This window comes from Dama dama, chromosome 9 (genome assembly GCF_033118175.1).
Source record: "Dama dama isolate Ldn47 chromosome 9, ASM3311817v1, whole genome shotgun sequence".
NCBI lineage: Eukaryota > Metazoa > Chordata > Mammalia > Artiodactyla > Cervidae > Dama > Dama dama.
This window is the reverse complement of record NC_083689.1, coordinates 107,882,826-107,897,705: the sequence shown is the minus strand read 5'-3', so window position 1 is coordinate 107,897,705 and position 14,880 is coordinate 107,882,826. Positions and strand designations below refer to the sequence as shown.

Sequence of the window (14,880 nt, the reverse complement as noted above, 5' to 3'; positions counted from 1 at the left end):
CCAAACTAATGTAACCTTTCACAAAGGATAGGGTCACGGATCACTTAAACATAAAGGAATGCAAAACAAAAAGAAAAATATTTCTGAAGTTTTCTTTACTACTATTCCTTATTAATGCATTAGCGCTTTTACATGGAGCAAGGGAAAACGTAGAACACAGGGAAACACAGGCCATAAAATATTAGCATTTTTAAACAGAGCTTTGAGAGTGCTCTATTATAAAACTATATAAAGCAATCTTGCTGCAGTTATTTAGTCACTAAATCATGTCCAACTCTTTTGCGACCCATGGGCTGTAGCCCACCAGGCTTCTCTGTCCATGGGATTTTCCAGGCAAGAATATTGGAGTGAGTTGCCATTTCCTTTGCCAGGGGATCCTCCCAACCCAGGGATCAAACCCACATCTCCTGCTTGGCAGGTGGATTATTTACCACTGAGCCACCAGGGAAGCCCTAAAGTAACGTTCAGTTCAGTTGCTCACTCGTGTCCAACTCTTTGCGACTCCAATACTTTGGCCCCCTGATGCAAAGAGCCGACTCACTGGAAAAGACCCTAATGCTGGGAAAGATTGAGGACAGGCGGAGAAGCGGGTAGCAGAGGATGAGATGGTTGGATGGGATCACTGACTCAATGGACAAAAGTTTGAGTAAACTCTGGGAGCTGGTGATGGACAGGGAGGCCTGGCGTGCAGCAGTCCACGGGGTCACAAAGAGTCAGACACAACTGAGAGACTGAACTGAACTGAACTTATATAATATTGTAAATCAAGTATACTTCAAAAAGAAAACAGTACATAGAACTTACATGCTCCTTCACTCACGCACACACTCTTCCTAACAACACTATGAGTCAGGTGCCATTATTATTGCCATTTTATATTTCAAGGAAAATGAAGCATAAAAGGATTAAATAAACTGTCTATTTTCACAAAGGTAATAAGTCATATTGTCAGGATTCAGACTCAATCAACTCACTGTATTAAGCTTATAACATCTTTCAATACTTGTATGCTAAAGATGGAGGAGAGGAATTCCTATGTTAAAAGGTATATGCAAGTTGAATTTTGATATATATTGACAAACTACTCTCCAAAAAGGTTATACTTCTTTACATTTCTGCCAAGACTTTATAAGAAGGCCTATTTCTTCATAAGCTACTAAACACTGGGTACTATCAAATTATTTAATCTTTGCCAATCTGGTAGGTGAACTAACTTCTTTTTTAAAAATATATATTTATTTGCACAGGATTCCTAGTCATTTCTATTTATTTTTTCAGAAACTAATCATTTTATTCATTCATTTTCTCTTAGCTATAATATTCCAACACCAACTACAAAATTAGCAAATCAATGTGTCAGGAAAAGGATCTAAGTTTAACTTTAATACACTAATATGGCAAAAAGAAATATTTTCATCTTCAGTTCACTTCAGTTCAGTTGCTCAGTCCTGTCAGACTCTTTGTGACCCCATGAACTGCAGCACATCAGGCCTCCCTGTCCATCACCAGTTCCCAAGTTTACTCAAACTCGTGTCCATTGAGTCAGTATGCCATCCAACCATCTCGCCCTCTGTCATCCCCTTCTCCTCCTGCCTTCAGTCATTCCCAGCATCAGTTCAGTTCAGTTCAGTCGCTCAGTCATGTCCGACTCTTTGCAACCCCATCAACCGCAACACGCCAGGCCTCTCAGTCCATCACCAACTCCCGGAGTCCACCCAAACCCATGTCCACTGAGTCAGTGATGCCATCCAACCATCTCATCCTCTGTCATCCCCTTCTCCTCCTGCCCTCAATCTTTCCCAGCATCAGGGTCTTTTCAAATGAGTCAGTTCCTCGCATCAGGTGGCCAAAGGATTGGAGTTTCAGCTTCAATATCAGTCCTTCCAATGAATATTCAGGATTGATTTACTTTACAATGGACTGGTTGGATTTCCTTGCAGTCCAAGGGACTCTCAAGAGCCTGCTCCAACACGACAGTTCAAAAGCATCAGTTCTTCAGGACTCAGTTTTCTTTATAGTCCAACTCTCACATCCATCCATGACTACTGGAAAAACCATTACTTTGACTAGACAGACCTCTGTCGACAAAGTAATGTCTCTGCTCTTTAAGAAGCTATCTAGGTTGATTTTAACTTTTCTTCCAAGATGCAAGCGTCTTAATTTCATGGCTGCAGTCACCATCTGCAGTGATTTTGGAGCCCCCCAAAATAAAGTCTCTCACTGTTTCCATTATTTCCACATCCGATGATGGGACCAGATGGCATGATCTTAGTTTTCTGAATGCTGAGTTTTAAGCCAACTTTTTCACTCTCCTCTTTCACTTTCTTCAAGAGGCTCTTCAGTTCTTCACTTTCTGCCATAAGGGTGGTGTCATCTGCATATCTCAGGTTATTGATATTTCTCCCAGCAATCTTGATTCCAGCTTGTGCTTCATCCAGCCCAGTGTTTCTCATGATGTACTCTGCATATAAGTTAAATAAGCAGGGTGACAATATACAGCCTTAACTCACTCCTTTTTCTATTTGGAACCAGTCTGTTGTTCCATGTCCAGTTCTAATTGTTGCTTCCTGACCTGCATACAGGTTTCTCAGGAGGCAGGTCAGGTGGCCTGGTTTTCCCATCTCTTTAAGAATTTTCCACAGTTTGTTGTGCTCTACACAGTCAAAGGCTTTGGCATAGTCAATAAAGCAGAAGTAGATGTTTTTCTGGAACTCCCTCACTTTTTCGAGGATCCAGCAGATGTTGGCAATTTGATCTCTGGTTCCTTTCCCTTTTCTAAATCCAGCCTGAACATCTAGAAGTTCTCGATTCACATACTGTTGAAGCCTGGCTTGGAGAATTTTGAGCATTACTTTGCTAGCGTGTGAGATGAGTGTAATTGTGTGGTAGTTTGAGCATTCTTTGGCACTGCCTTTCTTTGGGATTGGAATGAAAACTGACCTTTTCCAGTCCTGTGGCCACTGCTGAGTTTTCCAAATTTGCTGGCATAGAGTGCGGCACTTTCACAGCATAATTTTTTAGGATTTGAAATAGCTCAACTGGAATTCCATCACCTCTATTAGCTTTGTTCGTAGTGATGCTTTCTAAGGCCCACTTGACTTCGAATTCCAGGATGTCTGGCTCTAGGTGAGTGATCACACCATCCTGATTATCTGGGTTGTGAAGATCTTTTTTATATAGTTCTTCTGTGTATTCTTGCCACCTCTTCTTAATATCTTCAGCTTCTCTTAGGTCCCTACCATTTCTGTCCTTTATTGAGCCCATCTTTGCATGAAATGTTCCCCTGGTATCTCTGATTTTCTTAGAGAGATTTGTAGTCTTTCCCATTCTGTTGTTTTCCTCTATTTCTTTGCATTGATCACTGAGGAAGGCTTTCTTATCTCTCCTTGCTATTCTTTGGAACTCTGTATTCAAATGGATATGTCTTCCCTTTTCTCCTGTGCCTTTAGCTTTTCTTCTTTTCTCAGCTATTTGTAAGGCCTCCTCAGACAACCATTTTGCCTTTTTGCATTTCTTTTTCTTGGAGATGGTCTTGATCCCTGGATCCTGTACAAAGTCAGGAATTCCCATCCATAGTTCATCATGCACTCTATCAGATCTAATCCCCTGAAGCTATTTGTCACTTCCACTGTTTAATCATAAGGGATTTGATTTAGGTCATACCTGAATGGTCTCACGGTTCTCCCTACTTTCTTCAATTTAAGTCTGAATTTGGCAATACAGAGTTCATGATCTGAGCCACACCCAGATACACACACAAGCTCCCAGTCTTGTTTTTGCTGACTATATAGAGTTTCTCCATCTTTGGCTACAAAGAATATAATCAATCTGATTTTGGTAGTGACCATCTGTTGATATCCATGTAGAGAGTCTTCTCTTGTGTTGTTGGAAGAGGGTGTTTGCTATGACCAGTGCATTCTCTTGGTAAAACTGTTATTAGCTTTTGCCCTTCTTCATTCTGTACTCCAAGGCCAAATAATAGTTTATAACAGTTATAATAGTCCATAACAGTCTATAATAGTCTATAAGTGTTTTAACAGTCTATAACAGAAGACATTTCTGTTTAAAGTGAAAACTCAAAAGTCAAATTTTTATACTAAATGCTTTTGACATCTGTCAAGTCTCTTTTTATCTCTAATACCCATTGTCCTCATTTCCAAATATCTCTGCCATTTAGAGGATGAAACGGGGTTAAAAAATTATATAAATTTTTGAAAAAATAAAACATTATTCTAATATTCTCATGTCATTAACAACTGGGCAAATGAATGTAACATCACACAGAATTTTTATTTTCAGAATTACCAAAATTAGTGATGATAATGGGTAAAATTAACATATTTCTCAAAACATTTCACTTTGACCAAACAAAAATCAGTTCATTTTTAATTACTTTTCATTACTTTCAAGAAAACAAAAATTGGAATTTTAAATCTGATAAACTATAAATAATAACACATATTTAAGCTTCAGATTTTCTAAATACTTACATTACTTGCAAACTTTCTGCTGTTAAATTATTCCACATAATCTCATTTGCCTGTAGATTTTCATTTTCTTCTAGTAAGGAAGTATCAAACTCAATTTCTTGCTCCTTTGCAGCTGTTGTTCTGGTAAAGCATGCCAAATAATTTTGATCAATATGAATACCCTATCATAATATGTCTTAGTATACAATAAAGGCAGAATATTTGTTCTTACTTAAAATTATGTTATCAAAGTAAAGCAAAAATAAATAGTATAAATCAAACTAAACCTTAGGCCTCAAAGACCTAGTCAAGTAATTTCAGCTTAGTTTCCTCATTTGTAGAATACAGATATTAATCTGCTTTATTCCATCCTCAATGATAATTAATATAAAATAAGATGATGCATACATGAAAACAATAAATGTAGTATCACTATAATAAAGTTTAACACAAACAGAAAACAATAGGTTTATTATTATTACATAATTGTTAAAAAGAAAATATTACTTCAAGGATTAAATATGGGTTTAAGTAATGATGTAGTAACAACTGAAAAACTTTTAAAGAGCATTATATAAATTAAATATCAATAGTTATAAAATCACTGAGAAAGGACTTTGAAAATAATTTAAAACAGACAAATTAATAGGAAACAGCCTATGTCCTAACAAAGTTCATCAATATTTCTTATTTTAATTCATTAAATAAAACATGGCAAAAAATAACACTGCCAAAAATACTGAAAGAAGAATGAAAGTATCTATACATACCTATGAACATCTATGAAATTGTTGTATTCTGTGCTAGGGTCTATCTGTTCAACCGACATTTGAATCTCTTTATGAACGTTCACTATTTCCTCTGTAACAAGACTAGTTATCTGGCTGTATTCATCAAATATACCTTTTCTGAAAAGAAGAGGAAAGGTTTAGAACATTTTAAAGTTTTACCAGGGAAACACAGGCCCAGAAAGGGTTTAGAACGATAAAAATGAGAAATGTAATGCCAATTTTTACAGATGGTGGCTCCATGCACCACCTTATTTCATTTACCTGGATAGTGAAGTAAACGGAATATAAAAATGTATGAATTAACAATTTACATTTGATGTAACAGAGTAACTGCAAATGATCTACAACGTTACATTTTTCAACATCTATCTAACATACAAAAATATAAGCCTGAACTGATCCCTTTCTACTCCTAAACAGTGCCACAGACACGCCAATCCCGTCACGTGAGCTGTGGGTCAGGTCCTGTGCCCATAATGTTACTTTCACTGTGGGCAGCTTCCTCACAAGCCCTACCTCCTGGGTCTTCTCTTGCTCCTGGGCCTCTGTTCTTTTCCATATTATACTCAGAGTTTAGCTGGCTTACATCTCCAATGACCTTTCAATCTCTGCTGACCTCCAGTCAGTAGCAAAAATGATCATAACAGCTATTAGCCTAATGTAATAAGTGCAAAAAGAAAACCATTCTGTTGCAAAGACCCTAATCCTCAACTTGATAATGCCATGCTGTAAAAATACACAATCAGTAGCCTTAAAAAGTGTGGATAGACATGTTTACCCTGCAGGTACCCAAATAAATATAAGGCCCTAATTTTCTTTTCTAAAATCATCACTCACAAAGAGGAATCCTTTAAAAATATCTCTTATTTTGAAGAATTCTTTACTTTATTTTGAATAGTGAAATACTATTTGGGTAAAAAAACAAAAAAATTAAATTCAAAATGCTTCAGGCAATGCTAATTTTGAATGATTACAGAAATCACCTGATAGATACAACTGAAAGAAAAGAGTGAGGCAGAAAAATCTAATTCAGATTTAGTAAAAATCCTTGGGGCCTCACAGTTGGAAGTACTGGATGATATGAATGCAAATGAGCGTCTCTAGATAATTCTTATAAAGCAATACAGTAAGTGGTTACGATGTTAACACTCATCTTTAAGACAAATTGGGGAAAAAAGGCAGAAGTCTCCTAATGTTATATGAATGAGTACTTGTGACAAAGGATTCAATTTTACTGATATTATATTTTTAAACGCTAGATCTAAAAAAATGTACTAGACAGTAAAGATAATACACTTGTAAAATTATTAAATGTCTCTAAAGGATGTTCTCATGATGGTAAAAATACTGTTACTGAACATTCATATGGGGAATTTGAGAAAACATTGATTCATAAAATGAAAGTAGGAAAGGAAATGTTTATAAGTCAATAATATGTAATTTAAAGAAGACATAACTAATTAAATATTTTAAGTAGGCATTTCACTACTTTATCAATACCCTTAAACACTGACATATTCAAGTTGACTAAAATCACTTTATCCTTTATTGGAAAAATGGGGACTTACCAGCATTAATAATGAGATGAAGTCTACCAGAGGGTGGTGTACTGAATTGATATGTATGGTAAACATGTATGCGTTTGAATTACTAACCAACACTGTTAGTTCCTTGAAGGCAAAAATTGTGCCCTACTCATCTCTACATCCCCAAGCACCAGTGTGCTTTGCATGCAGACAATTTCAATAAACATTTGTTCACTGTAATCTCATACAACTAGACGCATGCAAATAAATAAATAATTTCCTTTGGGCTTAGCAGAGGCTCAAGATTTAAATCTTCAATGGTCTACAGATAGATATCCACTTCTTAATGCTTATCAAAATAATGATTTTTTTTTTTCATTTAAATTTCCAGCTAACTGGAGCAAAACTAAAACATACAAAACGAAGAGTGAGTGAGCATGAGATGAAGGGATACCAGACAGGAAAATCAAGAAGGCCCAAGGGAGAAGAGGTCTGAAACACCCTCTGAGCTAGTCCAGCGATGCCACTTACAAAACAAAGACAAATTTTATAGGAAACTTTTAACTAGGAGGAAAAAAGTAATGCTACAATCATTTCAGGAAGGGCTTTTATATCAAATGGGAAATGAAGCTTACAGTGCTTTTATCATTTCTTCTTGCATCTTTTGTAAGGAATCGAGAAGCAGAGGAAGTGTAGTGTCATAATACTGGTTCTGATGAAGCTGTGCCCCTTTCAATGCCAACACATACTGATTATGCAACATATGGAGTTTCATTGTGGCTTTGTCATAACGTTCCTTAGCCTTTTCAGTTTCTTTCCCTGGGGGAAAACAAAAAAAGTTGAATAAAGTTAGGGGGTAATTTTAAAAGTTCTATCTTCACTATATGCAAACTGAGTTACCACTAATTCATGTTATTTCATACATCTTATGAATAATCAAAAGGCTACTGAACACATATTATGTTTACTTGTCAATACTTTGTACAAAGGATGCTCTGAAGCAGGCGTACCCTGCAGGAGATGTTTCATGAATAAAGGTCAATATACAATTTTTTTGAAAAACTATACAGATACATGCTCCTTCTCATCTTCAAGGAGCTTACACCAAATTGTAAGCACGTGAATGACAGTGCACGTAAAACTGCATAACCAAGAAAACAAGAAAGTTTGTAAATAATGTTAAATTTGAAGGTCTTTTGAGATGTCAATAAAGACCAGGGGAGTCAGAGGAGACTCTGTGGAGAAAACAGACCTTAAAAAATGAGGCAAGTCTGGAAAAGTGTAAGAAAGACAGGAGAGACAATAGTTCCTTCACCTCACTCTCTCTCCATTTCTTCCTTCATTTCATTCAATAAATATTATTAACTGCTCATCCCCAGGAACTGGGCTAGACATTGGGAATTCTGCATTTCGCAAAACAGAGTCTTTGACAACAGCCCATGGTCTGATGATTTGGACTATTGAGTGAAAACATGGAGAGAATAAGCAGTGTTACATAGGCAAGCAAAGAAATAGCTCAAAGATAGCAAGTTTTGAGAAAATGAAGGAAATAAGCTGTATAGCTAAGACAGTTTTGGGTTGTGAACGACTTGAAAATCAAGCAGAGAAATTTAGACTTGATACAGAAGTCTAGAAGATGACAAAGTAATAAATTAAAAATTTATATGATTCCCTTACTAAAATTATTCAGAAAATATTTACAGGTTGGCAATATAAATGAGTGAAGATATAAACAAATAAAATTTTTAATCAGATCTTCAATTTTTGAAGCAAACGGAACAAATATTTCTTGTCAATTATCTAGACTTCATAAAAGTTTTTGCCCTCTATCCAAGGAGAGCTCACCAAATGAATCCTTCCCCCAAATAAATCTTATGTTGAGAATTCTTGACGCCAGAGGCTTTTCTCTGTTTCCACTCTGTTTAGGCTCAGCACCCACTTGGGTACTCCCTATAGACAGGAGTCTGAAAAGTATCTCCTGTTGGAGAAAGTCCCCAGCCCAGAGCCAAAAGCAGAGATCAAACCAGAGTTTTTGCAAAGAGAGGAGACATCAGACTTCCTCAGGCAGACCAACAGAATTGGAACAATTTTGTCTTTCTTATCACTCTGCTAATTCTGAAGGAAAGGAACCACATTCAGCTGGTGAAAAAGCATACAAATTCTTCCAGCAAACTGGCCTGTCTCTATTACCAACAAATTCTAGTGTTTCCAAATACTAGAACCACCACTGACTCCTCCGGGGAAGCTGCATACAACGCGGCGTGACTTCTCCAGTTACAGACATTAGCTTGTTCGTGCACATGAGGATATTTTAATAATTATCCAAATTATTCACAAAATACTGCCCTGGATAACCTATTTCACTTTATAACATAAAGAACTCGTTGATGAGAAAATAATTTAATCACTAGAATGTCTTTCCTAAGCCCTTTCACAGCTGACTGGAAAGAGGTCCTAATACTATAGCAGGAGTAGGGGGGCAAATATATTAATTCAGTTCTGATCTGAAGGGATCAGAAAAAGATAACACTAGCTGTAAGAGAAGTAGGTTTTCTTACTTTTTGATCACAACACACAGGATAATATATTATATGCCATGAACTAGTAAATAATCACATAAACTTTAAAATATATAACTGAAATAAGAAATTCATTAAAAAAAAATTCTTACCCTTATTAAGAAGGATGCTGTGATTTTTTTAAAAAAAAATTCTATCATCTGAATTTTTAATTTTTAAAAATGTTCTTTCAGAAACCAATAAATTTTTGTCCTCTGTTAATATAAATTCCTAAAGTGGTTGTAACTTACTCTGCATGACATGAAGGTTAATTTTTTAACTTAGCAATTAATAAGACACTTCAGTAATAATAATCACAAATGATTTTAAACATTCTTAGGAACACATCTGCTTACACGTTCAGTTAATCATTTCTTCACTGAATATTCTGTATAAATAATTTGCCCATAAACATTGCTACTTAACAAACTTCTTGCAGAAATACATTTCCAAAAAAGTCTCCAGAAGCCAGTACAGTTGATACATCTATGATCAGTCCTGCAGCCTTGTTCTAAAATAACAACCCCCTTTTCTACCAACCAACACAACTCAGGCAAAGACTCCCATACGAAGCTGTCACCCAAGATCCAAACTGTATACCCAATCAAACAGGAACAAATCTTTCAGCTGGGAGCTAAGTCACATTAATGCCTGGACACCTGCTGCAGTGAAGGTCCGTGAACATTTGCTGCAGAAGTTGCCAGAGCAGCCCTTTTTCTAAGGGCCTTTCCTTAGAGTTGGTTCTGTTTGGGTTTGGTTTGGTTTCATCATCTTTAGGCAGGTTTATGGTGCTCTTACTTGATAGTCAACAAATTCTGACAACAGACATGTCAAAATTTCACGTACAGTTAGGCAGTTAAATTAACTCCAAGTAATAAAGAAGTCTTATAGAGTCCACATGTCCATAATCAGAAAACAAGGCAGCACTATTTGAGGACTGTATTCTAATTGCATTCTAATTGAATTCTAATTTGTTGATTTTTATTGTAAGTTTAAAGTTTGTTGATTTTTATTGTAAGCTTAAAATTATAACTAGCAAATTCAATGAATTCCATATTTTATTTCCCTCCTTAAAAAATATTGCTTTTTTTGTATAAACTCTATTATTCCCAATTAATTACTCAGATTTTTTGAGCGTAACTTCGGGAGTTAAGCTTCCCACACACACATTTTCATGGAGACATTTAAACATTTAAACCACCCATCTGTCCTCCTATCTGCACAGATTTTTAAGCTGCACACGACCCATCTGTCTTTCTAGCTGGTGTAGAAATGATTCACGAAATACACCACACTTGTCTCACTAAGATTTTATAATCCAAAATAATATTAGAAAACTTAAGAACGTCTCAGTTAATTTTTTTCTCTTTATCAGATACAGCGTATGACCAACAATCTGAAGAAGGCTATCGTAGCCAAAGTCTATAAACAGCCTACCAGTAGTTGTCTGCAAATTTAGAAAATGATTAGAAGCCTTTGAAAACATCCAAGTTAGAATCCATTATATTAAAACAATAATAATAATACATAACATGCAAGTTTCGTTTAAAATAGCTTTGGGTCTAAAACTGAAATAAATCAGGGGAATGTCTTAGTACAGTCTGCTGTTCTCTACGCTCACAGACACTCGTGCACTTGGTTATACTTTTGCATGCACCCTGTACTTCCTCCCTTGTAGATATTAATAAAAAGTTTCAAAAACATCAAAAACATGCCATGATCTGAAAAGAGTCTATTGTACTTTTACCTGATTTGTTTTAAAAAATATTTAGGGTTTCAAAGAGACTATGTAAGTAAATTCAAGAAATAGTAATACTGTGTGAAAACCAGTTGTAACTAAATTTTTTTTAATTCTATTCACTTAACAAAATATATTACAAAAAATTATGCACCATGATTCCTGCTGCATAGCATTTTAGTTCAGAATATCTCCAATCAACATTATACTTTCCTAACTTTTAAATAACCATACCTTAGCTTAAAATTAATGTGAACTACACACAGTGAATAAATCCTAGTGAAAGACACAGAATCATACCTCTGTTGATGTACGCTTTTGTTTTTCCTAATGACAAGAAGCACTGAAGCAGGGCATGGAGTCATTCTATGTGTCAATTAACGTGGAGGAAAACATCCAATTTTTCCTCCTCCACGTAACAAAATTCACAAAGAGACTAAATTACAATTCTTTTTCCTCCACTTGTTGACAAATCCATTTAATGTTTGTAATAACAGAGTGTGTACACAACATGTTATGCCACAAACAATATTATGAAGCTAGCAAAACTCAATTATGGATGTTTGACATTTACGGGAGACAGGCTAGACTAGTCATTAAGTTAGTCTAGAAAGTCAAGTATTTTTTATTAAAATCCTCTGAAGCATTTACCATTTGTTAAATATTATGGTGAAAAGCCTCCGGGTAACAAATGAGAAGTGATTATTTTCCAAAAGTAAAGACTACTTGCCTGCAAGTGGTCTCTGCTTTGATGTAGATAAATAAATGTTTTACCACCTTACATTTTTCCTTTCTTTCAAAACATTCCTCCTCAACTATACAATACTTATTACTCTGAGTAAGAAGAACATGAACAAGAATTCATCTTAACTTACAAGTTACTTGGCCCAAATATCTGCATGTGGTTTTTTTCTCATGGAAGCTAAAGTAGGAACAAGTATGCTATGTGGGAACAATGAATAAAGCTATCTACTTTACTCAGTGATGTTCTGACAACAACAAAGTTAAGAAGTCACTTTTCATCTCTGTTTCTCCTTTGATTAGCTGTACAATCCAAGCAAGTCATTTAATATAAATTTCAGCTTCTAATTTTTAATCCTGGGAGTTAAATTGTCTGCCCTACTCAATCCACTGGGTTGTGATGGAAATTAAATGGCAGAAAATTGCCAATCGCACAGTTAATAACAAAGAAGACAGAATTCGGAGAGCTGAGAACAGCCTTTGTGATTATATACTCCTATAAAGTATTAAAAACTATAAGAGATGCATCCATACTAGTATAACAAAATTTTATGTATTAATCAAGAAATATTTATTGAAACACATTACAGGTTTTAAACTGTTCAAAGAACTAAAATAGTGATATTTTAAAATTCAATATAAAATACCTTTAAAGAGCAAGTTCCCTAGTTCTGAGCAATATCATTTCCTTGTACATAGTGACTGCTAGATTCAATTGACCCACAGTCTTTTAATAACCTACATACTGAATAGTATTTCATGGTAAATCTATATTCTATAATAACAACACTATGAATGGGGGGATTCTGAGTAGCTACAATATGGGCAGCAGCATAATTCTGAATCTCCCACATATTATCTAAAAATATAACAACAAACAAAAAGAAAAACAAATAAAACCTGCACCCTCAGTATAACAGAGAATGTTCAAAGTTTAAATTTGCAGTGAGTAGAAAAATAAACATCAAATCTTTGAAAATGATCTTGCATCCTCCCACTGCAAGCCTTCATCGGCACCAAAGCCTGTTCTGGGGTGGGGGGAAAGGGAGATAAAAAGAAAAATGCACTAAAGAGAAAAGAGAGGCAGACAAGAGCTAGCAGTATGCCCAAGACTCATCTAAAACCACCATGAGAATAAGGAGGTCTACCCTACCTGTGAAAATACTGAAAAAGTGTAATGGCTGATCACAGAACTGACCTCAAGAAAGGGACTTTAAAAAGCACGTGAAAGACAAGGGAGGCAGTCTTGGAAAGGTGATTCTTCAGAGAGAAACGGTTAAGATGAAAGAACTCTGAGAAGAAAAAGAAAAAAAAAAAAAATCCTACAGAGAAATAAATAAAAATAAAAGGACGCATATTTCTGTCACGAAAATGAAAGGTATGAGATTGTACCCTACTCGGCAAGATAAAAAGTTGGGTTGCCTCAATTTCATGGATGCAGGCAAAAGACACAAGACTCTTGGGACAGAGACAAAGGACAGTTTATTTCTCAGTTTGTTTAAGAGTAGCTAGAATATCATCATTTGTAGAAAAAAAAGACTATAAACAAAGTCAAACAACAACCAACAGACTCACAGAAAATGTATGTCCCATGTATAACAGAAAAAGGGCTATTCACTGTAATATATCTTTAAATTCTTTAAATTACAGGGGAAAAAAAAATCAAACTTCAATTTTAAAAAAAGGGCAGTCTGCGGGATTGCAGGAGGCCCAGGCCAGGCTCGGGCCTGAGGAGCGGGGAGGTGGGTGGAGGGGGGCAAAAAAAAAAGGGGGGCAAAAGAATTCACTAAAAATTAATTTTAAATGGCCTTTAAAGATATGAAAAGAAGGTCAACCTCACTCATAGTAGAAGAAATGTAAATTAAAATTACCTACCAAATTAACAAACACTGTTCTGACAATGATGTGGAGAAACCGATACTCTTATACACAGTTGGTGGGAATGTAAATTGGTATAATTTTTATAGAAGGAAATCTGGCAATATCTAACAAAACTACACACACATTTATATTGTTAGCGTACATTCACACTTCTACAAGTTTATGCTTAAGATATTGCTTCAGAAATAAAGATATTGCTTCAACAATTTAAAAAAAAACTTTATGTACAAGTTTATTCATGGTAGTAGTGTAAATAATTGAAAAAACTTGAAATATGCCCATACATAGGAAAGTCCTTGAATAACTTACAATGAAGTGCTATGCAGCAGTTAAAAAGAATAACAAAGAAATCTACAAACTGAAATATTGTGATCTTTCAGGACGTAATAAGTAGAAAATCAAAATAAAAAACCATATCATAATACTACGGTTTTTGTATAAGAAACAAACAGAAAAAAAAAAGAAAGAAACAAACAGAAATGAGGAAGATATGGTTCTCTAAGTATATAGTTCTATACAGTCCTGACTTTTGGAACCATTAATGTCTAACCATTAACAAAACAAGTAAAGAAAGTCAACTAGGGTAAGAGAGGAAGAGCAACTTAAAATGGGATACAACAGAAACAAAAGTGGTGCTAGAGAAGACTCTTGAGAGTCCACTGGACTGCATGGAGGTCACACTAATCAACCGTAAAGGAAACCAACCCTGAATATTCTTTGGAGGGACAGATGCTGAAGCTGAAGCTCCCACACTTCAGCCCCCTGATGTGAAGGGCCAGCTCATCGGAAAAGACCCCAGTGCTGGGAAAGACTGCAGGCGGGAGGAGAAGGGGACGACAGAGGATGAGACGGCTGGATGGCATCACCGACTCAATGGACATGAGTGTGAGCAAGCTCCAGGAGTTGGTGAAGGACAAGGAAGCCTGGCGTGCTGCAGTCCATGGGGTCGCAAAGAGTCCGAATGACTGAGTAACGGAACAACAAGAACCAAGCTGTATTTCCCTGTCTGTAATGTAAAGAGTGGGGAGTAAAAAGATTAACCCAAGTCATTTTGCAAACAATATCTGACCACAGTGGAAGACAAAAGGCAAAAAGAGGTCTAAACAAATACAGTAAGTAGGTTTCTTTTTTTCAGAGGCGTAAGTTAGCAATTCTGAAACCACCTTTTAGGACTGA

General features: G+C 35.7%; 1 protein-coding gene across 5 annotated transcripts in view; it reads right to left on the bottom strand.

Annotated features, from left to right (window-relative positions):
- FER (FER tyrosine kinase) overlaps nucleotides 1-14,880 on the bottom strand; it is a 442,861-nt gene that overhangs the window by 332,899 nt on the left and 95,082 nt on the right. For all 5 annotated transcript variants that reach the window (XR_009694249.1, XM_061152123.1, XM_061152124.1 and 2 more), the window contains exons 5-7: nucleotides 7,422-7,605; nucleotides 5,240-5,377; nucleotides 4,491-4,610 (exon numbers count right to left, since the gene is read on the bottom strand). Coding sequence is in view for 4 of the 5 variants with exons in the window: in XM_061152123.1 (XP_061008106.1) it covers nucleotides 4,491-4,610; nucleotides 5,240-5,377; nucleotides 7,422-7,605 (442 nt within the window). In the remaining variant the exon portion in view is untranslated. The remainder of the gene's footprint in view (nucleotides 1-4,490; nucleotides 4,611-5,239; nucleotides 5,378-7,421; nucleotides 7,606-14,880) is intronic.